The 27,803-nt window shown below is 37.4% G+C and overlaps 1 protein-coding gene across 1 annotated transcript; it reads left to right on the top strand.

Moving 5' to 3' along the window:
- Positions 1 to 27,803, top strand: pkdcca (protein kinase domain containing, cytoplasmic a). The gene is made up of 7 exons (XM_059518045.1): positions 1 to 1,061; positions 11,828 to 11,950; positions 16,401 to 16,675; positions 16,756 to 16,835; positions 17,958 to 18,065; positions 24,039 to 24,212; positions 27,217 to 27,803. Exons 1-7 carry the CDS (start codon positions 354 to 356, stop codon positions 27,309 to 27,311), a joined length of 1,563 nt encoding a protein of 520 aa, XP_059374028.1. The 5' UTR covers positions 1 to 353; the 3' UTR covers positions 27,312 to 27,803.

The following is a 27,803-nucleotide window of genomic DNA, read 5'->3' as shown; positions in this document are numbered from 1 at the left end:
CATAGCAGCAGGGCCGAGTCGACTGCCAGTCAAAGTGACGTCAGTCGCGCTGAGGCACAGCGCCGGTGCGCGCGCCGAGACCCCCGTTAACTGGGCGCACACGCAAGTGTCACCATGATCAGCCTTATATGGGGTGGATCTTAAATCATAACTGCGAGATGAAGACGTGAACATACGGCACATTCGTCTGAGCGCAGCATCATAGACTTCCCTCGCAATCCTGCACCCTTCGCGCTGCGCAACGCTACACTACGGCACGGGGCACGGACAGACTGCATAAAGCTGCCAGGCGGGTAGGCGCAGGCTGGAAGGGGGGACACATTTATTTTCTGCTAATAATAATAAGCAACAAAATGAAGCGGAGAAAGATGGTGGTAGCGGCGGGCTTCTGCCTCTCCTTCTTCACGGGCACGCTGATGAATTTATTGTTCATTCCGGGATTCGAGCACCACGGCGACCGCGTGCATCGCCACCACCACGAGAACCAGCAGCAGCCCGACGCGGACGCTCCTCCTGGGCTTCGCGTCGACGAGCTGCGACCCGTCGAAACGGCAACCGTCGGACGACTCCCGGAGCTCCAGCGGCAAATACGCGAGCGACTGGACGAGATTCTGCGGTACCGTCAGACACGGGCGCACTGGGTCGGCACCGGACCGCTGGAGCGCAGGCGACTCATGGACTTGGAGCTACGCAGCGAGTGGGAAGCATACAAAGGAATCGGGAAAAACAATAACTACGATCAATCTCAACCGACTCCCGCTGTATCCATAGCAACAAAATCACACCGGGAGTTTACGCGCGAGTCGGTGCTCGGCTGCAGCAGTATTGATAACGTGACCAATGTCCAGTATCTGGGCTCAGGATACACAAAGGCGGTGTATAAAGCGACTATAAACAGCAGCTTCTCCGTCGCGTTAAAATCAGTGGATTTCGGGGGTCACGATATGGAGAATTGTGTGAAGAAACACGGGTCGTCGACAGACTGTTACAAACTCGCATCCTTCAAAATCGTCAAAGAAATGACACTGATGGAGAGACTGCAGCACCCTAATATTCTCAAGGTAATACAGTTGGCTATAATTTAATAAAGCAAATCCAGATCATATTAGCTCATTTAAAACCACACTTTAGGCTATGTGCACACTAAAACGTCTTCGTTATTATAATACTCTTTCCATCTGTTTAAATGGTCACAACGATTTCTATCAGTTCTACCGAATTTTCGACTCATTTTACAACAATTTCTTCAATCTAATTCAAAGTAGCTGAATCGGTGTAATAACCCATGAACTCATCATTGATTAGGCTATCTACTTAAAAGAATAAAAATAGTTTTGGGCTAAATGTTAGTGGATTCAATTTTACATTGTGTGTTTACACGAGTAACATAATAATAATAATAATAAACATTAATGTAATAGGAGTTAGGTTTAAATGCTTGTGAATTTTCACTGTTATTCTCACTGTTTAATATTGAAGCTCATGGGTAACTTAACATGAACTCGCGTGCACATTGTAATTTTATCAGTTAATGTGCTCATTGAAGCAATTCTAAAGCAATATCTAAAAATAAATAATAAAAAAACAGTAGGCTATAACCCAAGTAACTCAACAGACATCAGGCATTTCCAAACACGCGTTTAATTACTGTGTGTGAATTTCATGTGTGAATATTTACGCCTGGAGCATCTAAATCAACATAAGTTCGAGGTGTGTGTGTGTGTGTGTTAACAATTACTCTATCATGCAATCAACAATGACTAAAAATGGCTATTGGCTCATTGTCCGCGTATTTAGTCCCCACTTTTAGGGCGCTCAGAAACGGCTGTGTTTTGCCTTGTGTGTCATTTATTTGACACGAGCGCCTGTGTAGTTGTTGAAGTCGTAATCAGCTCTTGTAAACATAAGCGAACGAGAATCTGAAATTAATAGCCCTCGTTTATCTTGTGCCTCGGTCTTCAGGCAGTCCTGCAGTGTAGCCAGCCTCAGAAATTAACCAGGCTCTGTGCACAATCAAATAAATACAATTATACTGACAGGCTTACTTAAAACTGCATTTGAATTTATTTAATTGATGCATTTGATTAAATTAATGAATTTGATTTGTTTTAACAATGAGAAAATTATTTAGTAGACCTTTAGGTATGGGTTTAGTGCTTCTACTGATACAGTGCAGCTAATTTGAAGTAGATTTTGATTAATAAACAGATCAGATCACGTTGAAATGGTAAAAATGTCCCTGAAAAGCAGTTCTAAAAGGTCAATATCACATTTTAATAAACGTTGTTTCTGGGAATCAGTTCAACCATTGTAGAATCCATAAATTAAAACAGTTTACATCTTGGAGTTTAGTTTTGTTGATATATCTCATAAGCTTGATATGTGTTTGGCCTACAGTGGAACACATCCCCCACATGGCTACAGAGGCTTGGTTTATATAATTTCAAAATAGCTGTAACCGTTGAGGTCCCGTTATTGAAGGCTTTATCAGAAGCTGTATGTAGATTGGGGCCGCCGACCTGATTTCATTCTGTGTGCTCGCAGCAGGATACCAACGGTGCAAGACCCCAGTTAATGAACTCACACAAAAGAGTTTAAGTGCAAAAGAACATCATCAGCGTTATATCTCACTGCTTACACAAAGACGTAATGCTCTAAAGTGATCAAAGACAGCTGCCACAAAATGCCATCAAGTCTTTCGAAGTTTAAATTTGTCACTTTTTAGTATTTAAATATGAACAACCTTTTAAACATTATAACAGATTCACAAAATTCACAAACCACACTATATTCTTGGTTTGAAATGATAGCTCAACATTCTTAAAAAAAAAAAAAAAAAAAAAATATATATATATATATATATATATATATATATATATATATATATATATATATATATATATATATATATATGTGTGTGTGTGTGTGTGTGTGTGTGTGTGTGTGTATGCGGTGCTTAGCTGTCATATAAATTTTATTTTTTTAAGTATTGCATGAATCCAAATTAAATGTGGCCACAATTTTGTCTAAAACACTATACAAATATGGAAAATATTTCATATTTAGTCTTATTTACAATGCTTATTTATGCCGCATTTTTATTATTATTATTATTTTTTTTTTTACAGATTTTTACTTATTTGTCAAAGAAACAAATTATCCTAATTTAAAGAAAGGCAAGCATAAACCCATAAAGTATAAACAAAATTATTTAGGTATAAATGCAAGGCATTTTCTAGTGTAAAGTTTCTTATATTTATTAATGATCTATTTATGTACCGTCTATTTTACATTTTAAATTAACTTTAAGTTTGATGTAATAACACCCAATTTAGTCGTTCATAACAGTGACATTGTTCAAATACTCAGCTGACATGTTTTAAAAACTTAAGTTGCTATTACACAAGCTCGGATGGAATATGAATATGGGCGTCAGCTCCCATACATGCCACATTCTGTAGTCAAGTGCCACGTCTCACTTTAAATGTACCACTGTAAGAGCTTCAGAGCCGGCGGCTGGCTGCCATCAGGCCTGCGTTCTTACAACTTTAATAAATCAGCAAAATTGATCCCATAATACCTCTCTCTATAAACCTTTAATGATGGAACACATACACAGATATTCCTCACATGTACCTTCCTTGGTTCTTCTCCCTCGCACCTAACCAATCAGGCCTAGAAGTGTTGCTTTTCATTTGCTTTGGCAGCCGCCGCATCAGACAAAAATGAATGGCTTTTTTTTCTTTTTTTATTATAAGTTGTGAGGTCAGAGGGGAGAAGATATGATACGGCAGGCTGATTAGCACCAGGCCGGGTTCACTCAGAGTGCACACAGAAAGGATCTACAGGTCTTCCTGCCATTGGCCTGAAAGAGGGAGGTCACACTGCAGTGATGCCTCTACTCAGTTTTCCTGGGCAGATTCTGAAGTCTTTAAAGGGGTGGTTTGGGATTTTTGACATCGGACCTTATTTTTAGGTCAGCCTGGTTGTTATTCATCAGTGGAGACATTTTTTTTTAAAAATTATCCAGTCCTTATATTTGGATAGTTGGCCGATGCTAGGATAGCGCGAGTCAATTGGTGCACTGTGGAGCGGGTAAAACGGTTTTTAATGGCTGGCTAACATATACCCATTGACTCGCGCTAGCCTAGCATCGGCCAACTATCCAAATATAAGGACTGGACAATTAAAAAAAAAAAAAATGTCTCCACTAATGAATAACAACCAGGCTGACTTAAAAATGAGGTCCGATGTCAAAAATCCCGAACCACCCCTTTAACTAACATGTCTGTCAAGCAGATCCCCTTCTTCCTCTTACAAGCGAGGGCAACACCTGTTATGTAAACAGTCATGATTGGTAGTGGTGGTGCTGGATCTGGGTGGACAGGGAGAGTGGGCTTATTCATGTCCGTTTGCCATGTCAGCACTAATGTACACAGGATGAATTTAAAGACACCATAGGGAAAGATGCAAAATGGTGTGTTCCTGTTTAAAGGGATAGTTCACCGTCACCTATATCTCAAATGGACCATTGACACTCCTAAATGAGATTGTAGATAGAGTGTCAGTGGTCCATTTGAGAGATCAGTGGTGTTAATAATGCACTTATAAGTCTGCGATCTGCCGTAAAGCAAAAAGAAGTAGCATCACACGCCAGCTCTTGAGAATGTGCTCAGGACAGTTCGGACATTGCAGTGAATCAGAGGTAAAAAACAATATAAATACGCTTCAGTATCTTGCACAGACCGATCTTTTCATGTCTTTGCACATCAATGTATCGTCACGAGCCGCAGGGTTTAATTTGGTTTTGTTTGTGTAGGTTTTTTTGACTCTCAAAGTCAAAAAAAGTCATGTTTCCCATTCACTTCCATTGTATGACTGACAGACTGCAACAGTTGGAGTTAAAAATCTTTGTTTGTGTTCTACTGAAGAAACAAAGTTGCCACAATCTTGGATGCCCTGGGGGTAAGCAGATAAACATAAAATGTAAATTTTTTGCTCAACTATCCCTTTAATAACCACCAAACTTTTCTGTTGTGTTTAGGTGTCCAAGTATTAAATTCGAAGTATATTTTGTGCAGAAATTACATTTTTGTCATCTTTTAGTCAATTCACGGTGTTTAAAATCCATAGGACTTTCTCAATTCTCAAAAGGAGATATTACACAGAATGCGAAAAAAAGTGGGTGGTGATTTAAGATGATAACATACTTTGGTTCTTACGTATACACTAGAGAATGCATTCGCAATCTCAAATTAAAAATAGTTTACAAAATTGTTTTTTTTTGTTGCACTATTTAGTTTTTCCACAAGGTGGCAACACTGCGAAAGCCTGTTGTTTCACGGTCAAAAAGCAATAGTGGTGTAAATTATGATTCTTTCTAGAGATTCGTTCATTTTCAGTTCGTTCACCAAAATGATTCGTTCAGAATCGTTCACTGATTCGTTCAGTGATCATTTTTTCGTATTACACAAAATATGCCAGCAGGTGGCAAAAAAGGGTTATGTGTTAAGTCAACGAACGTATTCACGTGTTACAAAAACTGATCTGGCTTTATTAAAATGTGTGTATAATCGCATTCAATATATAAAGTCTAAGTTGTTCAGATGAACAAAGCACGAGGTTTTCTTGCCTAATTAGCATTTTAATTGTTTGATCAGATAGGTTGTATATTATATATTCACATTCATAAATCGGGGATTAAACGTGGAGTTCTGTATGCAAAATATCAAAACAAGCGAATGTGCACAGTACCTGTAACTGCTCTTTGCATTTTGCGAGATTGACATGCTAAATGGCAGACTAACCCGGTTTACTCTCATTCATTTCGTTCACGGACGAGATAAGCTATACCAGTTCATTTCATTCACGAACGACGTATCCATTCATTCAACTCATTCACGAATGTGTGCCAGTTCAGTCATTTCATTCACGTACGAGATGTACTAAATCATTCAACTCATTCCCGAACGACATGGGTACCAGTTCAGTCATTTCATTCACGAATGATAAGATCTCTAGATCTAGTTCAGACTCAAATGAAACTCGTTCATTGAAGGGCGTATTTGTTCATTACATTCAACAAATCACATGCTTTGTCACATCTCATAATCGAAGGCTATTGGCTCGAGGTTGAGTAATGCTTTGACAGGATGAAATGGTTTACTCGGTTACCCGGTTCACCGAGCTGCGCATGCGCTGCTAATAGCACCACGCTGCTGTGGAGGGAGGAAATTCAGTGAACGAGAAATATGAGTCAGTGGATTGCGTGAACGAGAACGATTCGTTCACCTAAAAGATTCGTTCAAAAAGAACGATTCGTTCACGAACGACACATCACTAAAAAGCAAACAAATGAAATGGAGCAGCAACAACAAACTACTGAAGATGCAACAACAATAGATGTGTTGACAAGCATTTGTGTGAAAGGGTTAAGAGATACTAATGACTCTTCGCTAAACAAGTACAACGACATGTTTATCAGTTATAACTTCTGGACAGAAATGGTGCAGACACTGGGCAAGAATGGCACTTTATGTAGTGTCCATTTGTCAAGTGAATGTGTTCACACACATTATGTAATGGAGTATGCTGAAGCCTACAGTATACTTTAGCAGTCCGCGTCCCAGATATTTTGCATGGTGTCTGTGTGACACAAGTTTCGTCATCAGAAGTGTCATCATCAGTACCCAATATTTGTGATCACGTGGAGGGTCCGTGTAAAACATCACACGTTTTGGTGTGTTACTTTTATAAAGCTATCATATGTCTTCAGATGAATGAAAATACACAGTCATATGGGCTAATTCTATGGTGCTTTTTTTACTTTTCTGGAGCTTGACAGTTTCCACTTTCCTTTTGCAAGTGCAGCTTGGATGTTGTCTAACATTTCATTTTGTGTTTCACAGACTTAAAGTAATAGTATAGGGATGGAGCAACATGAAAGTGAAGAAATGATGCCAAAATGTTAATTTTATGTGTGAAAAGTTCTCTGGAGTGTTTGTATATATGGAAAGTCATTTGAAATGGTGTGTCAGGCAATCTGCAACACAGCTTGGGGGCCTGATTAGGGTGGTCTTGCACTGGGATTATGTTTACATTAGCATGTCATTCTGTTAACTCTTCAGATTCTAAGTCGAGTCCCAAAATACACACACACACACACACACACACACACTGCAGGGTAATCAGTAACCTGCTAATGTGAGCATGTAACATGTGAATGTGAAAGCTGGGCATTCTAAACACAGAGGCCCCCAGGGTCATTTTTAAGATGGGAGTGAGACGAAGAGTTTTAGTGCTAGACGCAATTAAACACGGGTTAATACTTTAACCTTTAGTTTGTCAGGAAGGAGAAGACGCCTGGGATCCAGTCAGCAACAATTGTTTATCAACATTTAAAAGGATAGTTTACCCAAAAATGAACATTTTCTCATTATTCAATCCCCTCAACTTGTAACATGTAGTTTTTCCATGGAATGCAGGACAGTGAAGAACTTGCACTGATTCGAACTTGTTCTTTTTGAGCGAAAACAACACGATGATCTTTATCTCATTGTGTTTTTGAGGAATCAATCTCACAGGGGAGTCGGTGAGGAGTTTCTGAAGTTGGGATTGCAGTGTTAAAATCCTGAGTCCTGCGAAAGAGTTCAGAACAGGAGGATTGCGGGAGGAAATGAGTTGAGGATGGGGATGAATTCTGCTGGAAGAACTCTGAATGCTCTGTCCTGCTCATTCTACATCACTCTGCTCTCTGTTTATTTTACTAGGCAGGAACAGGTTGATGAGGAAATCAGCTTGTCTGTTTTTTCCACAGTTTGATCGCTTTGCTAAAAAGATCCATGTGATTTTCAAAGGGCAGATTCACAGATTAAGGATTCAGAAAATAAATAAATCATGTCAAACAGTTCAAGATGAATACATTTCACTGCGCTTCTGTCATAGTGTTAGTTTATTGGAATTTAGTTTAGAGGTGTTTGTCAATGAAATCTTGAAAGATCCCAAACTCAGCTTGCTGAGTCACGCGACGCACACCATTCACAGAACCAGGCACTTGAGTGCAAACTTCTGAAGCCTTTGAACACTTTGGCAGTAAGATTGAACAATTTTACATTTCTCTGTTAGGGCCTTAATAAGTTTGTTTAATGTTCACTGATCAATTTTAGAGGCAAGGGAAAAGGACTCAGAACTTTTTCCAGCGGCGGTCCTTCAGAAACTTTGATTAAAACAAGGTGGTAAAGCTTTCCCTCTCCGAATCTCTCCACGCACACATTTGAATCTGAACCCAGCTATAACTCAGCACATGGGCCGTCCGGCCAGTGTCAAGCCCCTGTTACTGAGCAGCTCTTGTTCCCGTGGACAGTCTTGTGGCTTTCACTGCGCACTACTATTTCGTCTCTGGGCAAACACAGCCATCTCCGTGGCCATTTTGATTTGTTGCCAGGGTGTTTTCATTAAACGTTCGCGGCCGGGTTGTAAGTGAATGTGTGTTAATGGCACTTAACAGATAGGCTTTTGTGAAGACTATTGAGCATCTGTATGTCCGCACACGTGGAGCCAGTGAGGAGAATTTTTGAAGAACAAGAGCTGATGAAGATGCTAGTTAAAGTTAAATAAATATAAAAAATAAATATCTAGTTTTTTATTTTATTAAATTTTTTTTATGCATGTTATTGATCTTAATGTGAACGTTTAGTGCATGTTTCATTTTTTAATCTCATAATTCTTAAAAGTATAATAGCTCAATCTGTCAGTGATACAACAGATTCACTGGTGACATATTCTGGACATTTAGTCCACTTAAACTCTGCACCTTACTTACAAATTGACAACAGTCTCACATTCAGATTTGCCTTCATCCAATCAACAACCATAAGTTATATGCAAGACACATTTAATTTTGGAAATTATATAGATTAATGATTATGTACAAAAAAAAAAAAAAAAAATATTATATATATATATTAGTAAAATCTGAAAAATCACTATATTCAGATTAGATTGCAAAATGCCAATAAATATGCACCTGTAATCACAAGTTATTAGTTATATTAATTTCTACATTTAAACAGCTTACAGTTAATGAACTTACCACATTATTGTTTCATTCTGATTATTATTAATACATGTAAGTTTTTTATTGAATTGGTTTCTTTTATCATATTGCCATTGCTGTTGTTTTATGAAAGCAGTAAGCCATGTTGCCTTACAGTGATTTTAACCTTTACCACTGAAAAATCATGGTAACACAAACTATTATAGCTCATTGTTTAAATGGCTGTCTCAGTATGAGATGGCCACTCAAATGTCTGTATAAAAACGTACTATGGCTGTACCAAAGTAAAATCATAGTATCGGATGGTATGATGGTAATGTGATATAGACCATATCATAGTACTGAATGGTTACCATATTTATGTACCTCAGTACTTTAAAGAACAACATGTTATGTGTCCAAAAATAATGAATAAATAAAATAAACTCTTCCCTCAGTGATTCTGCTTACTCAGCCTTTACTGAAAATTGAGAAAATGCTTCCAAGGAATCTGCAAAACAAACAAATAAATAGTAACTTCACCCATCTCTTTTATATTGCTATCATGCACAGAAATGAACAAACTCTGTGCTTAGCACATGCAGCTAGATGAAAACTTTCAGACCAAAAACTAGCTGAAATGAGAAAATATTTCTGGTTCTCTTGGTGGCATTAGCATCTGGTACAAAGCAGCTCTGGACAGATACAAAGTTTTCATTGTAAATGAACTGGACAGGGCAAGTTGACCTTTGAGCTTGCGTCAGTCAAAACGGCACTGTGTGGCTAGACAACAGCGTTCCTCCATGTGCAGATCTGTCTTATTCCCAGCAAGCAGCCGTGGCCCGTGAAGTCTGCAGCACACACACACACACACACACAGCATTACATTTTAAATGAATCATGTTGATAATAGTCATTGGAGTGTGTTTAATCTCAAATAGGCCCTTTGCTTTCTCGGAAAGGCTTGTTCTACTAGCCTGTCTGCCCACAGATCTTAGATCAGATTTGTCCTGTTCCTGCTTCATATCAGAGGCTAGACTTGTTCAAGATCCTCCCACAGGGACAGTTATAAAGATCCAGAGTTGTTGTCCTAAAATTGACATTGATTGAGACAGCCAAATGAGATTGTATCTGGGGAGCTGTCAGAAAGCACATTGTACATTACTGGCCAAAAGGTGTTCTGAATTTGAGCTTATACGACAGCTTCTGCTGATCACCAGTTAAATCTATTGCCAAGATGAAATGGTTATTTGTCCGAAACAAAGTAAAGTGATTAGTTTTTACCACAGACAGACATCTAGCTTTTCTGAGACTGAGATCCCCACATTAATGAAACAATCAAAACAAACATCTGCAAAAAACAAACAAAAAAAAACAAACAAAATGTACATTTCTAATTTATGTAAAAAAAAAACAAAAAAAAAACAACAACCTTAATCTAATCTGATATTAATATTCAGATATTAACTTTAATTATTAATCTAACAAACTTCAGTTTTTGCTTAAGAAAAATCAAATTCAAATCCAAAGGAGTAAATATTTATCTGAATTCTATTCTGTTCTATTCTGTTCTATTTTATTCTATTTGTTATTATTATTATTTTAGACAAATGTATGACCAAAAAAAGTCTATTATTGCAGTGTGTAAATCATGCATAAATACATTTTTACATAAATTGTCACATTGAAATGAATGCTGCATTTTATGTTAGAATGTTTTCACAAAAGACAGAAATGTATGCTGTTTTCATTTTTTTTACTCTATTGGCATATTGGCATTTAGTGTAAAAAAAAAACTCTTCATTTAATTTAATTTCAATATTTTTTATTAATAATGTGAATAATTATTATTTTATATGATTATTTGAATGATTATTGTGGTGTGTCATTCATAGATCCATTTCTACAAAGATTGTCATAGTGACCTTAATACAGCACTTTATGTACAGTAGTATTGTTTTTTCCTGTTGTTGGAGTTTCTGGAATAGGGCTCAGAGTACATGTACTAGGCAACATAACATCAAGTGTGCAGTCACCGGACAATTTTAGCATTACCAGTATATCAGTGGAGGTGTTATGTATAGTTAGCAAGTGTGAATGATATGACTAAATTAAGAAATAGACGTTTGCATGTACCGACACCGATTTTGAAGTGTATAATTACGATACAGATGAATGTGGAAACTAACTTGTTAACTTGCATAACTGAAACACCCATTTGGCTGTGCAGAAATATAATGGGTCGTTTTCTCCATCTGACCTCCCGACATTACTGGCTGGTGTTTTTCCTTTAATGCTGGTGATGGCTCTCGCGGTACAGCCGGTCACACAGCCATAGGTTGTTTTCTTTTTAGATGAAATTTCATGCTGTTTAATTTTAACTAGATTCTTTGGCTTGAATTAGCTTAGGAAAATGTTTCTGTAAGCAAAGAGCCAAATTCTGCGCCGCTAAGAGCCCGTCATGGCAGGCCGAAGGAAACAGCCTGATAGCAGCGGCCGTAACATATAGACGTCCCCCACAAAACAAACAAACACATGCCAGCGCAACGTTTCCTGATTACAAGCTGTAGTAAGTCTGTCTGCTCCCATAATGCCTGCTACAATCCCAGTTTACTTGCTTTGATCTACTGATCATTTTTAATTCATGTATTTTGTCTCTGGAACTCATAATTATTTCCATTGACTACACACACATGCTTTAGCCAGCTTGGTGTCTCCAACCGAATTTGGGGTCAAATTCAACACAGTGCTGTTATCTGACGGATGCTCTCGTGTCTGCGCTCTCTCCTGCAGCTGTACGGCTACTGCTACCAGGATAACAACGATATAAAGGACACGGTGACGGCCATCACGGAGCTGGGCAGCCCTCTGGAGATGATCCAGCTGCTGCAGACGCCCTGGGAGGAGAGATTTAGGGTGAGTCACTGCTCATATCATACATTCCATCTAGTGCTTGTCTGGAGGCTTCAATTAGCCTTATCAACATGAACAACTGTGAGCAAATTGACTCGCTGATTTTTCTAACATTACTGTAATAAAAGAATTAAAGTTCATTGTGAATGAAAGATTATTCATGATATTGTAAAATATGATATACAGTGGGGTCCAGTCTGAAACCATATTAAATATTATTTAGTTAATAAATAGAAAGTTTTAGAATTTTGAAAAAAAGCAAACAAAAACATTCATGTTCATTTTTCAATTAAATATGAATTAAAATAATACAAAAAATATACTTTTTTTAATGCAGTGTATTAAAGACAATAAATGTTATTGTGAGTTAACGATTATTCATTGCATTGTAAAATATTGTATAGGCTACAATAGTGCCCAAAATCTGAAACATAATGAATATGCGATTGATTGATTGATTGATTGATTGATTGATTGATTGACTGTGTATTTATTGAACCTAGAAATAAAACCTTGATGTTTATTTTCCAATTTAATTTTTTTCCCCAATTTTTTTCATTGAATTAAAGGTTATTGTGAATTGACATTATTTATGACAGAGTACAATATTATATACAGTGATGCCAAAAAGTCTGAAACTCTACTGGCAATCGGAAAATCTTGATTGATTGATTGATTGATTGATTGATTGATTGATTGATTGATTGATTGATTGATTGATTTAAACTCCGAAATAAGTAGAAAGCTTTAGAAATTTTAATTTAGAATTTTAGGAAAAAAAAAAAAAATTGATTAAAGGTTATTATGAATTACAATTTATTTATGAGGTAAAATATACAGTGGTTCCCCAAAGTCTGAATCCTCATCGAAAAACTAATTGATTGTTTGATTAAGAAATAAATAAAAAGTTTTATAATAATAAAAAAAGTTAATAATAATAATAATAATAATAATAACAATAATAATAAAATCATGTAAATTGATGGACATTATGCTTGAAATATAATGTGTGTGTGTGATTGTGTGTGGGTGGGCCGGGGGGGGGGGGTTGTTGTGTAATTATGAACTCCACTTATTACATATTATTTCAGAAAGATGAATAGATTGGGAGAGGCCTGAAGATACAGTCTATTTACCCTGTATAAACAAACGGGAACCAAATTATATTCATTCCATAAAATTACTACCATTTCATAATGCACTTATGTAAACATTTTTAATGACTTCAACCCAGTCAGCCAGCCGCTAACTATGTTTTCTGTGAAGCCATTGCACAGCGGTTCCTCATACCCAGTCATGGTGCTCATGTGGGTCATAAATGTGACATTTCCTAATCCCATGCCTCCTCTCAACCCCAAATAATTCCTTCAACAGTGTTTCTATAATAATAAAAAAAAGAAATGAGTCCGCACTGGTAGAGCACACAGTGTTCAGCCTGTCTGATGCAGTGTTTCTAGAGAGCTGGCGGTGTGGGATGTCCCGCTCTCTGCTCTCTCTGAGCTTCCTGTTAGACTTCTGCCTGAAAGACCGGGCTGATCGCTATCATTGTGGCAACCTCCCATAATGATTTGCTATGACTTCCTGTTTCCAGAGCTCATCCTGTGAAGGGGATGAAACTGAATGAAGTCCCAATGAGACCTTACTCTGATAACAGGCAGTTGTTGAATGTACTATAAACAAGACATACAATAAAATGTGGGCTTTTGACGAGATCTGTGTTATGATTAATTTGAATTTAAATATATATACAGAATTAATATGTTCAGATTATGAGATTACAAGATGGCACAGGCTAAAGCTAAAGCCGTCACTAGAAGTGTTTTCTACTGGCCTATCACACACTTACCCACCCAAACACAGATTCACAAAAATAAAGACCAACACACTCGCTGCACAAAAGCCAAGGCGCTTGGTAAACATCTCTGCTTTAATACAGAATACAGCACTCGTCTACATGTCAACACAGCATTATACAGTTCAACAGAACAATTCATCACTCTGCTTCAGTTTCACAAGACTTTCAGCATTACCAACTCCAGTCTGTGGCAGTCTTTCCATAACTCATTCCTACCATAGTATTCTGCTAAATATATTTATTAGACTCATATTTCAGAGTGATTTTTCAGTCAGACTGAATGATTTTCCAGTCTAGAACAATAAAGCATTTTTCAGGAGAATGAGACAAGTGTCTTTTTGTCCCTGCTGCTGATTTTCTCGTGGTTTTATTGCCTGGCCTTTTCTTCTCTATTTTTTTTAGACATTTTATGAATGTCTTTAATATAATTTACACTGTACTAGTGTTTTGTGTGGGTGTGTATGAATTGTTCCATCAGGTATAGTTTTAATTTATTTCAGTCAATCCTTTGACAAAATGTGTGCAAACTCACAGTTTGTTTATGAAATGTATAAAACTGACTGTTTGCTGTCATTAAATAGTGTATTCAGTATCCATAATATCTACACTGGAGACTGTATTAAAGGGATAGTTCACCCAAAAAGTCTATTATTAATTGGGCCTTTCACACCGCTTTAGTTCCAGAACTAAATGTACAGTACTAAAGTACTCTTCTTTTTTTTTCTCTTCTTTTCACTGTCCAATATAAATATCAGAGACATGTGTATATATTTTAGACACTCAGTCATATGCTGTATCCGAAAACACTCACTAATTCACTCATTCACTACTTTTTTTTGAAAGCATGTGACATAGTTAGCTATATGGGTACGAGTGAGCAAAAACTTGTGAATTTGGACAGTTCGTCCCATTGTGTTCTGTCCCAAATTAAAAGCTCTTGAATTCCAGAGTGACATGATTTCCTACATTTCTTTGCTGTTCAGACTCCAAACAACGGATTTGAGTCAGACGAACCAAGCAGAAACACCTCAGCAATGCTTTAGCAACATTTGAATTGCATATGAGGCACTAATAGGCTCTGGGGAGACTGTCGAATCCGCTGACTTCCGAACAGCTAATTTAGGTCCAAAGCCATTTCCTCTGTGCACTGACGAAGCCTTTTATGCCCTCTACACAACATGGGCCCGGGAGCGACGACACACCTGTTCACACACCAGCTAAACCAAATACGTGACAAGCAAGCAAGAGCACACACGCTTACATTTGTGTACCAACGGAAAAAAATTATTGGTGCATTTTTGAGGAAACCAAATCTGTTGGGGTATTTTAGATGGCCTCGCCTACCTTACAATGGCTTTCTCAATGGTTTTGCCAAATCTGCCCCACGTTAAGCACGACAACAACCTGCGCCGGTCACACAGTGTGAAGGGGCTGACCTTTCCCAGTAGTTGCTAATCCGAAGTGTATTAAAAGCAGCTTTTGTCTGTTATGAAAGACATGGGCAGTGTCTCCTCCACCCCCTCACCTCCACTCTGTTTGCTTCTCTTTTATGTTCTCCTCTTCTACTTTCGATTGCGTTCACCCCTCTCACTCCTGTTTGCGTCTCCGTCCTCCTCTTCTTTCTCCACGGCTGTCTAATCCTCTGAACTCTGCCCTTAAGAACGTGGTAGATGTAGGTGTTGCTTGAATGTGATGTGTCGCCAGCTACTAGAGCCTCAGCCTTAGCTCCCATACCCTCAAACAGAATAAGAGTGCTAATCCTTAAGGAACACAATTGTGCGCTTGCAAACGTACTACACAATGGGCCTTGCACACTCAAGTGGTTCCATGGGTCATGCAAGGAGGTGCTTCAATCCATGAAGACAGTCTTACCAATTTTGACAGGGTTCTGGGTAAAACTGGTGGCCCCAAACTAATGAGATGCAGGTGAATTGTCTACTACATTCTCAAAAACATCACTAATTTATTAGCTCTCAATGCAGTGATTCACATTCAGTTGATGGAAACCTCAACTCGACTCAAGCCACTGAATTTTCTCTAATTTCAAATTTCTGGAAAAAGTGCAATATTTTTATTTACATATAAAAATATAATTATATATAAACTTATTTTAAAGACCCCCCCCCCCCCCAATGATCGGTGTTGGTCAATACTATTGGGTTATTATTATTTATATTATCATTATTATTATTATTTATGATTTATTAATATTTAGTTGCCATTTCTTAATTTTCACATTTAGGTCACTTAAAGTTAATCTTTAAATATAAATAATTCAATAACATTGCTAAATGTAATCTTTAGTAAATCTCAAAATGAATATGGATATTTTCATACTGTATTTTATAATGTTGTGATGCCTAAATCCACTTTATATTATATGCTTTATGATGATTTAATACATAACAAAATACAACTTTTTAATTGGCCTTTGATTACTGTACATAACATAAAAAAATGACTAAATGAGGGGTTTTTTGCACGTGCAATCTGTGGGTTAGGGTTATTTTTTATGAATATATAACCTTTCTATAATATATTTCATTATACAATATAATATATCGCTTTCTGTATTGACATTATTGCATGTGTCTGCAGATCTGTCTGAGTCTGATGAGGTTGCTGCATTATTTGGCCCGTTCCCCGCTTGGGTCCGTCACCCTGCTGGACTTCAGGCCACGGCAGTTTGTTTTGGTGGAGGGAGTGTTGAAAGTGACCGACCTGGATGACGCCAGTGTTGAGGAGACTCCTTGCTCCCTGTCTTCTCCTTCAGACTGTCTCATGGAGTTCCCTGCCCGCAACTTCACCCTCCCCTGCCACAAGGGCTGTTGTGAGGGCATCAACGAAAAGAGAAACCTCTACAATGCTTACAGGTGCGTGTTCATGACCTGAGATCTGAGTCAACCTGTACTTTGTGTGGGAGATTTTGACTTTTTTTCCACCAATTTTCCAGATTTTTCTTCACCTACTTGTTACCTCACAGTGCCCCCTCAGCACTAAGACCCCTTCTAGACAAAATCGTCAACTCTACAGGTGAATGTGATTCCACTACTTAAATTCAGCTCTTTTGTCTCTGCAAAAAGTGAGTCATATCAGCTTAAGATGGTTTTAGTAACTGGTCTAAGGTGGTCTATCCACCCTAACAGTCAAAACTAGGTTCAGCAGACGGTGGTTTAGCTGATCAGCCATCTAGGCTAGCTTAGACCAACTAATGACCATAAATGACTAGCTTGGAGTTAGAAACCATGCAAACCCACATACAGTACCACCTGAAGCTGCTTTTAGCTTCAGGGCTTAATAGTGCGAGCCTTTAATTTGCATTTATACTAAAAATAGATTTGTGTTAACCGTTAAATAAATTAAAGAGCATGTGTGTGAATAAAAAAAGTCTCTATAGGTCTTTAAAAAAAATCAGTTTTATAAAATTTTACATCATAAAGTTAAACTTAAATATCTTAAATGATACAGTATAACAAACATCTTAAACACCGCACAATTTCTTATGATTTACTGTTTACTTGTTTATACTTAGTCCTGCATTTATTTCTTTCTACACAATATCTGTATCTGCTATTTAATTCCATGCAACCATATATATATATATATATATATATATATATAAACTGAAATGTCTCCTTGTATCACTTTAATATGTGGAATTTTTTAAGGAATAACACATATTAATTGATGCATTTTCATTTTTAATTTAATCCCTTAATTTTTGTGCACACCTACATTTTTCAACTTGATGTGATGTGCTGCTTGGGGAAAAAAAGTAAGCATCAAGCAATGCTTTTTTGTGGAGGAGAAGTTTGCTCAAACATCCTCTACAAACATTCCTCCTCTTCACCTCCCAACATTTCTCTTTCAGTCCCTGCCAGATGCCTTTTGTCTCTGCCCTTAATTCCTTTCCTTATCTGCTCTATCGCCATGTTCATCAGTATAATGGCATGTCAGATAGTCTGAAATCAGTTTTTCTGGGATACAACAGTCCGTGAATCCACGGGTAGCATGGGTGGGCCGGCCTCGATCCTATCTTTCTTTCCCAGTGTCACGAGACATCCACTTCAGCATCACTATGCAGGCATGTTTTCTTAGTGACAAAATGCAAACTGTTAATAGCTGAGATGTTTATGCTGTTTGAATGTGTTTCAGGAGAGCTGATATGGGGCACTGACGAGACTCTGGTTCACCTCGAAAAAGTGCTGGATATCTACAGGAACGGACATTACCTCAAGAATAACACACAGACACACAAAGCAGGTGAGTGTCCCAGACTGACACACCTTGACCTTTGACATTACTAAACACTTAACCAGGGGTCTACAGTGTGACCAGTTCAGTCGTATTGAAAACTACTGTGTTTTAAAAATATTTAGGAGCACCAGTGCGACTGACCCGATCAGCATATTTATGTTTGTGAGAGCTTCAAAGGTTTGTGCTAACAATGTGTTTTTGCAGCATTGAGTAATGTATCACAGACAAATCTGTTGATTCCTTTCAAATGTGATATTGATTTAATAAAACAGTTCAATAAACAATAAGTTAATATGATTCAATGATTCAATTGCTATTCATAAAGACGTGAATGAATCAGACATTTGGACTAATCAAATGAATGAATGATTCAGTGATAAAATCAGTGACTTGCATCCACCTGCTGGAATCATCATTTAATATTTCTATAATTAAAATAATATAAATAATATTTTTATTATTATAGTAAATAATTAAATATTTCTATATTCAAATTTTAATATTTAAACATTCATCTCAACTTGAATTTATGAACTTAATGTCACCTCTAAGTCTTATTAAACGTCTGTAAACAGTGTTGGGGTAACGCATTACAAGTAACGCGAGTTACATAATCAGATTACTTTTTTCAAGTAACTAGTAAAGTAACGCATTACTTTTTAATTTACAAGAAAATATCTCAGTTATTTTTTCACAGATTAAGCAATCCCAGAATGCACTGCACTGAGCTCATTTGTTAATCCAAGATGTCAGACAGAGTTGAGAGAAATATTTACTATACAGTAAATAGATTTAATTAATAGATTCAATTAATACTGAAACGTTCTCATTTAATTTTTTTAGTACTTTTTAGTTTTAACATGATTCTTTTTTTTTTTGTTTTACTCCAATCTGTGAGAGTTAGTCAAGTCAGCCTTTTCTATGTTTCTTACAAAGAGCTGTAAATGTACTTGTAAAGTTAGCAACAAAAGTTTTTAGATCAAGTTAAGTACAGTCAGCATTCAGAAAACTGAAATATACTGCAATATAAGTTTCTTAGTATTTTTGTACAATAATACCTAATTGAGAAGCAAAATTACAATTTAGGTCTGCTTTTTTGAAATATTTATCATAATTAATGGTTTTGCCATAAAACAAGAAAAAACAAATCGGCAAAATGGGGTAAGAAAAATACACTTACTTAATTCAAAGGGCAAACATGTTTCTTATCCCTTTGGCAGATTATCACTTAATTTTGAAACATTTTTCTGAAAACAAGATTAAATATCTAAGTATATTTGCTTCTCATGTAAATGTTTATTGATTTATGAATGTTTAAATAGTTGTACATAAAAACAAGATAAATGTACTAAGAAAGAAATTCATGTTTTGCAGTGATATGACCAATAGCAATTTTCTTTGCCCAAAACTCAAAGAGCCGGACACAAATAAATCTCTCTGTTTCCCGTTGGTAACTGTGGTGGTGTTCATGTGCTCATCTTGTAAATACAGTCATTCTGAATTGACTAGACAGCAGCAGAATCCTGGCAATCCTCAAATCTCCCTGGTATTAAACAGTTGTTCAGTCAGCGTGGAGAGATGGGGAGATTTTCTGTGTGCATGTGAGGACAAATGAGAGGAGATTTAGCAGATTAGAGTTTATATAACTGGTGAGCAGAAAAAACAGCCATCTCAGTACTGAGAAACACCTCAGCCTCTTTACTCGCTCCAGCCCTGTTTCCCATTTTGTCCCAGTCTCTTTTTCTTTCTTTGCTATCTCTCCTGCTCTTCTCTATGCTCCACTGGCAGTCCATAGCAGACCAACTTGTTGACTGATGAGAGCTTTAAAGCAAGTGAGGGCCTTCTTCGACAGAGTCATTTAACTCTTTCCTCTCTTATTGGCCCTATCAGCTGTCTTTGCCATCTTTAGATTGTATATTCAATTTAAAAGAGTATTGTATGGCTTTAAGGAGTTTGAAAAATAAAGTTTTATTTCATTATTTCATGGTAGACCACGAAGGACTCATTCAGTGCTATTTTTTGAGAATGATTAGCATTAAACTTGCTATTTATAGTTTTATAATGGAAAATAATAATTATAATAAATTGCAAATATTGAATAGTAATAAAATACAAAACAATCCTTATTTTTAGAGCACATTTAAAAAATAAAATAAAATGGAGGTTAACCCAAAGTGTTTTACAGATTAATAAACAATACATTTAAATTTTAAATACAGCATATTTGGTCATTTTTTCACATTTGGCTATTCAGATTTTGCTCAGTGAGTTAAATACACTCAAAAGTAACATTTAAATCTGTATGATTTTTTTTTCTATAATTTTTTTTTCCAGTAAGCATGCATAACATTTATATTATTAATATACATAGCTGTACAATGTTTAAAATGTTGCACAACATTTCTGTTTCAAATAAATATAGTTATTTTCAACTTTCTATTTATCAAATAATCCAGAAAGAAAAAAAAAGTATAATAGTTTCTTCAAAATAAATAAATAAAAATCAACAGAACTGTTTTCAAATTGTTTAATAATAAGAAAAATAAAAGAATAGAAAAGAATAGAATAGAATAGAAAAATAGAAAAAAATTATTTAAATTTCACATTATTACTGTTTTTACTGAATTTGATCAAATAAATACGGCCTTGGTGAGCACAAGACTCAAAAAAAAATTGTTCACATCTTTAATCTTGCCATGATTAAATTGTATTTAATATATATTTTGCCAATATATCAGCTTTTCTGCTAACTAGATATTAGTGGTTGACCAATGTGAGTGGTTTAAGTGCTGTCACACTGCAGGTAAACAGGCCTTTATACTCTCTAGTCTAGTCCAGTGTGCAGTATATTGGCTGGACACTTCTCTGCAGTGCTTGGTGTTGTAGGTGTTCATGTAAAGCAGGGTCCTCTGCCAGCACTTTGAGTTTGTATGGATACAGATGGGGCTTCCCTGTGAAATGTACTCCTGGCCAACACACATTAAAAGCCCAGCATGCCTCTGGCCCACTACAACACCTTCTCTCTTATTCTCCTGCATCTTACAGGAGCATTCAAGACAAGCAAGAGCTCCATAAAGCATTAATTAGTGCAATAAAGAGTCTAATAGTTGCACTTATTTACTGGCTTCTAGCTCCACTGAGTTGCCACGTGCGGCCCTTGCTTTCCTCGATCCCACCGCACTCACTCATCAGAAAGACCTCATCGAGGGCAGCTTGCCCAGTGACCTTCATTCAGAGTCGAAGAGAAATAGTGAATCACGTCTGTGAATCAATATCCCTGGAGAGCAAGAGAGGGAAAATTCAGAGACTCAGAGATTCTGACATTTATAGCCTGGTAGTCAAGACGTTTGTAGTACACAGTTAACTCTCTGATAAAAGGAGCTGTGCTCCTTTTATCAGGCCCATTGTCACAGTGCTGTGAATGAGGCCTTAGGTTTACATTAAAACCCTCTCGAAGAGCATAAAAACTTAGAAAAACTCTGCAAACCATTTGAGATGCTTTCCAAACCATCTACAAACCTCAAAGCAATACAGCAGTGCCATATTGACAGCTCTCCATCTGATATATCCTGTCCACAAAGTGGACTACCCTGGGATGATTTTTCACAAAAGTGTAAGAATACATGACCACATTGTCAGCATTTTTGCCAGAGCCATGCGGTCCATGACAATGTATCCATCACCATTCCACTTCCAAACTGCACAGTGTAAAAGAGCCACATATGGATTATGAAAATGCAGACTGGCGGTATTTCAGCGAGGTTGAACTGCGGTTGGCGTGTAATCAAAGCCGTCCTTCAACGGTCTTTAACGATCATATTAACGGTGCATTAGCATGAAAAAGAGGAACGCCACACAAAATACTGTCAGCAACTCAGTTTGAAGATAGTAGATGCGTATGTGATGCAGGTTTGCTTGCTGGGTCTTGTCATGATGTGCTAGAAAAGGGCTGCTTTCAGATACTTTAAAGACAAGTAAAAATCCATTAAACACAATTATACAGACTATGCTGACCACTCGTGAGAGTCAAGTCACTTTTATTTCTGCAGCACTTAGACACTGCAGACTGTCAAAACAGTTTCACAGTGAAAATCAATTATGGAAACAATTCAGATTCTGCTGTAGAAGACAATAGTGTCTATGGTTAGTAACTTTTTTACCAAAGTCTGCCTTTCAGCAAATCAGTTAATCGCCAAAGGCATATCCTGTTATGAATATTTGTTTTGCTGTAGAATGTGCCCCTTCCACACACACACACACACACACACACACTTTTCATATTGTTCCTACTCGCACATTTTTCACCAAATCGAGCCGCTCGCAGCTGTTGAATTCATACGGGCTGCAACATATATTCTTTCGCTCATCTGAGAGAGAACAGCTGCTCCTTTTCAGTAATGTAATGTCATACGTTCAGTATTACAAACACGATGTTGTGTTAATGTGAATCACGTCTTGTAATGTTGACTTGATACAACATGACCGAGATGAGAAACAGACAGCTGCACTTTGTATGATAAAAAACACACACATAGCTCTGTGAGGAGAATGTTGGCAGCGGTACAGTGCTCTGTTCCTCACACATCTCTTCTCATTAGTTACTCTTGACGTGCACTGACCTCATGACTCTACCGTCCACATTAGTTTCATATCATACTGCTTTATAGCCAAACATGACATTATAATGAACAATCGATATATAGCTCGATTCTGCTATATAGTATAGCATATATCTAATATGTTCCTATTGGTTATGATTGTGATACATGTAATTATATTTGTAGTGTGGACACATTACTGGAACTATGGAGGTATAAAAAAATTTAATTGACTGTACTGTAATGCAATAATAATGTTAATACACTAAGATGATTATGTAGTATTTTACATTTTAATAGCAGTATTCAATGTTGTTTTAACATATTTATCTATTCTTCAAACTGCATATCCTCTTGAGAGTCATGGAGAAGCTGGAGCTTACTAATGTTATATTCATATAATTATACATTGAATTATAATATTTGTATTAATAATAAGCACACTATTAATATTATTGTGATAATATATTTTAACATTAAATTATTTAAATTAAAGAATTTATATATCACGGGTGTATTTGTCTTACTGTCTTTGTTGTGTTTTATTGCTTTTATGCTGATTTAAATCAAACAAAATTCGCTGGATTGCAGTAAAAAACTTTTTTATTACAGTAAGAACAAAAATGTTAACTGTTCGGATGCATAACGGTAATGGAAACAAGATTTTTACTGAATTACAGTAATGAGAATTGGGTGAAAATATGCTTAAATGTCAGAAAGTGGTTTTTTTTCTGTAATGTTGTCTGAGATTCAAAGCAGGATTTGCTTCTTTAGGTCAGTGATGTACTGTGTTGTTGAAGAGCTTACAATACAGTGATTAGTGACAGATTGAGAGAGAAGGGGCTGATGAATGTGTGGCTGGGACAGATAGGAGGGACGCTGTCACTCGTCACTCCTTTATGTGCCTTTCTCTCTTTTTATCTGCTTCCCTCTTTCTCTTGGCCTCGCTCTAACTGCCATGATGGAGGCATTTATTGTGGTCAGTGTCACGTTGAGTGGTGTTTAAAGCGTTTGTGTGTGTGTGTGAGAGTTACCGAGTAAGCAAAAGATAAAGGCAGATCAGAAGACATGTCAAACTCTGACTAACAACAGCCTGAAGACTCCCCTCGTCAGAGAACGAGACAGCCCCCTGTGTTAACACAATGAAGGAGCTTGTTTTACTGTGTGTTAACCTCCCCCGCACACACACACACACATGCATTTGATTTATTGAGCAGTGTGTGTCAGTGCTGTCATGAGGCCGTCAGTTTGGCCAGAAAGCACTGAACATGAAAGATTTACTTAAAAGTGACAGTAGCAATAAATCAATAGTGTTGATAGTAATAGTATCTCCATTCTTCATTAGAATAAGATCTTTTCCTGGATTTCTTTCTTTTGACAGAGTATAAACGTGTGTCAGAGGCCTCGATAGCAGCAGAAAACTACCGCTGCTGGCCGTCCTATCAGCACGACGGATGCCTGCTGTCAGTCTTCAGCGTTGATGAAGCTATTGAGGTGTGTGAGAGCCATGCCCAATGCCGGGCCTTCGTCATGACCAATCAGAGCACATGGACAGGTAATGTTGCACAGTGTTGCTCTGTTTCATTGTGTGTAGGACAGTTCAGGATATTATACTAGACTAACTAGACATGATGAAATTTAAGTCAAGTAATTTTTCTGATTTCAAATACCTTTACATTTGTTCATTTAGCAGTTAGAAACAAGGAATGCAGCACAGCTATTCATTCTAAAGAGGTTTTAATGCGATAGTGACTCACAATACAGTTTCATAAGTTTCAAACCTTGGGTGGATCTGAAATCACAAATCTCTGAAAAAAAAAAAAAATGGACGATACGTCTTCACTTCCTTACACTGTAGAAAAGGGAAGCCAAAATATCCCAGGTATGGCCGCTGTCATCTTGTACTGATGCCATCATTTGGAGCCCATGTCTGCACAGAAGTTTGCACACAAGTGATTGATTTGGAGCCTGAGTCTGTGCAGAAGTGATTCATTCAGAGTCAAATTCTGTGCAAAATTTATTCATTTGGAGCCTGAGTTTGCACAGAAGAAGTGATTCATTCAGAGTCAACGTATGAACAGAATTGGTTCACTTGGAGCCTGAGTTTGAACATAAAAGATCCATTTGGAGCCTGAGTCTGCTCAGAAGTGATTCATTTGGAGCCTGAGTCGGCTCAGAAGTGATTCATTTGGAGCCTGAGTCGGCTCAGAAGTGATTCATTTGGAGCCTGAGTCGGCTCAGAATTGATTCATTTGGAGCCTGAGTCTGCGCAGAAATTATTGATTTGGAGACTGAATTTGTGCAGAAGTGATTCATTTGGAGCCTGAGTCTGCTCAGAAGTGATTCATTTGGAGCCTGAGTTGGCTCAGAAGATATTCATTTGGAGCCTGAGTCGGCTCAGAAGTGATTCATTTGGAGCCTGAGTCGGCTCAGAATTGATTCATTTGGAGCCTGAGTCTGCGCAGAAATTATTGATTTGGAGATTGAAATTTGTGCAGAAGTGATTCATTTGGAGCCAGAGTATCTGCAGAAATTATTCATTTGGAGGCCAAGACTGCGCAGTAGCAGTTTAGTTTGGCTCATGTCCCATTCTTTTACATGGAGAGGGTGGGGTTTATGAACTATACTACAGCCAGCCACCAGATGGTGATCAAAATATTTTGGCTTTACTTTTCAGGATGTATGAGGCACTCTTGGTTAGCGCACACTACGAGTCTTCTGGAGAACAGTTAGTCAGTGGTGCGTTTCCCAAATTCATTGTTACCCAATTATGGTCCCAAGTTTCGTTGAACTCTGTTTTTAACGATGGAACTTATGAACATAGTTGCTTTTAACTCAGTTATAAAGTTATAACAGATGGATAATCCAGAGAAAAAACTCTGAAGTACTCAGTAATATATCAAATTAAAGTCTGTCGCATATTTTAGTTTTTGTTGACTCTGACGTTTGGTATTCTACCGTGTGTGGACTTGCTAACGTCAAACTATAAAATGGAATTGTGATTCGAGTTAGCACTATTTATGTTGCACAGAGTTGCAGACTGTTTCAAACCGGTCACTTGTGAGGATCCATTTCAGTTAGGATGCCTTAGTGACAGCTGTCTAATCTATGTAGACAAAAGACAGCAAGGCAGCTCACTAAGTTTTGAAACAGAGCCACTGTAGTGTGTTGTAGTGTTAATGTAAATGTGCGCATGGATTTGTGTGAATCTACGTCCTTTGATAAATGATAAATGTCGTCCTGATGATTGCTCTAACTGCTGTGACTGTCCACTCCTCACACCCCATTCTCATTCCTCTCTCTTCTCTCATCACCACATACAACAACTGGACGTAGACAAACCCCAATATGGATCAGAGATATGTTTTTACAGTCCAGTGGAATATTTTATGCCTTCGAGGTTGCTTTTTCGTAGCAGAGAGCCACATCCACAGCCCTTAAAGCTCTTGAAAAGACAAATACATACAAAATAGACACCTCGGAAGTATCCTCGGAAAAACGGTCGGTTATGTCTTAAGTGAAAATAAACAGTTGCAAAAGAAATGGAATATGTTTCATATTGGATATATTATCTCTTAAAGTGACCGCGCCTGATTTACTAGCTTCTGTCAGTGTCTTTAATGTTAATCCAAGAAATGAAATAGGAGAAAACCACTCACTGCTCTTTACTGAATTACTTTGTAGTTTCAACAAGAATTAATCTACATTTAGCTTATACAGTAAAGACTATGTAATGCTATTTTCATTTGATTATTCAGTTTCTGTACCTGAACACCTACAAACTTGAAAAAACTTAAATGTTATTTTATTTGTTTATTTGTGCTATTTATACAATTTCCAACAGGGCCCACTGGTAAAACCTGCACCCTGCACACTGATCGGGCAAGTCGAACACACAGCTGCTGCTGCTGCCACCTTATGACAATAGATTTACACTTTAAATTAGTAGTCTGTCATTGATGACAGTAGCTCATTGGAAAAGGATTGAAAATCCACTAATAAATGCTGCAGCCTGCCAGCTGCAATCACCAATAAAACGTTGTTCCATGTTTCATAAATATCGTTTATCGTTATAATATTCTTGAAAAATCATGATCAAATTTTGAGGCTATATCGCCCACCCCTAGTTCTAATATTGAATAAATTTTGCTTTGCAATCCTTTTTTGATGTTGATCTCATAACCTACAGCATTTTGGCTCTAATTTATCTATCGCATAGTAGAATTTTGCCATATTAGATGGTAATAAATTGCAAAATTTCAGTGAAATTTCGAACTCACACAGTCATTTTCAAACCAAGTAGCCTTCTGTATGATCAACTTGAACCTGTTGCGAAATCTGCATCCTGCCAGTTTTTCAGCATTATTTAAAATCCCAAATTCTTTCTGAAAGGACTTTATTTCACCAAAATTCACCAAACATCAGTAAATGTGACTGTACCACAGCACTCTTTCTTGCGTTTCTCTCTCTCCTGTTTCCCGTGTCTTCCGTCTGCTGTTTTGTAGCAGGTAATGGACCTTCTTTCTCACAGTCTGTTTCACTCTGCTTGCTCTTTCTAGGTCATCAGCTTGTGCTCTTCAAAACCGGTGCAGCCAGCATGACCACGGCTCCAGGTAAACTCGCGTACATACGACTGGGGGAAGCTGAGAGCTGAGATGAGAGAGCGCCATACAGCGTGGTCAGTCATCATCAGGATCTTCTAATCGTCTCCCTCTTAAAATACTCATGTGCTGTACTCCCTGAGGACATGTTGCTCAGGATTTTGGGAGGGCGGTCAAAAGAGAAAGCACCTTTCAGGAAGTTCGAGACTTGCTCAGGCGGAGGTCAGCTGTCAACTATGTGCAATACTGCCTCTCTGAACCCGGGATTGGACAGTGAATATGTTTGTGTACCTGGCAGATAGGCTGTTTGTGCTTGTCACGGGAACATGTGTGTGTGTTTAATGAGATCTCTGGTCAATATCTCTTTTATTCTTTCTTTCTCTCAGCCTGTCATTGATTCTCTTCTCTGCCCACACAGAATCCTCTTTTATTTGCTCTGATATTCAGCACTTTTCTCTCCATGTGAAACGGGGTCTATTAGTTGAACTTTTAAAAGCATTTACTTTGATTTTTGGAATATATTTTTTAAATATTTGCTCATGTAA

The sequence above is a fragment of the Carassius carassius genome, chromosome 30 (genome assembly GCF_963082965.1).
Source record: "Carassius carassius chromosome 30, fCarCar2.1, whole genome shotgun sequence".
Taxonomy (NCBI): domain Eukaryota; kingdom Metazoa; phylum Chordata; class Actinopteri; order Cypriniformes; family Cyprinidae; genus Carassius; species Carassius carassius.
Note: the sequence above shows the minus strand (reverse complement) of the source record. Positions and strands in the feature narration are given on the sequence as shown.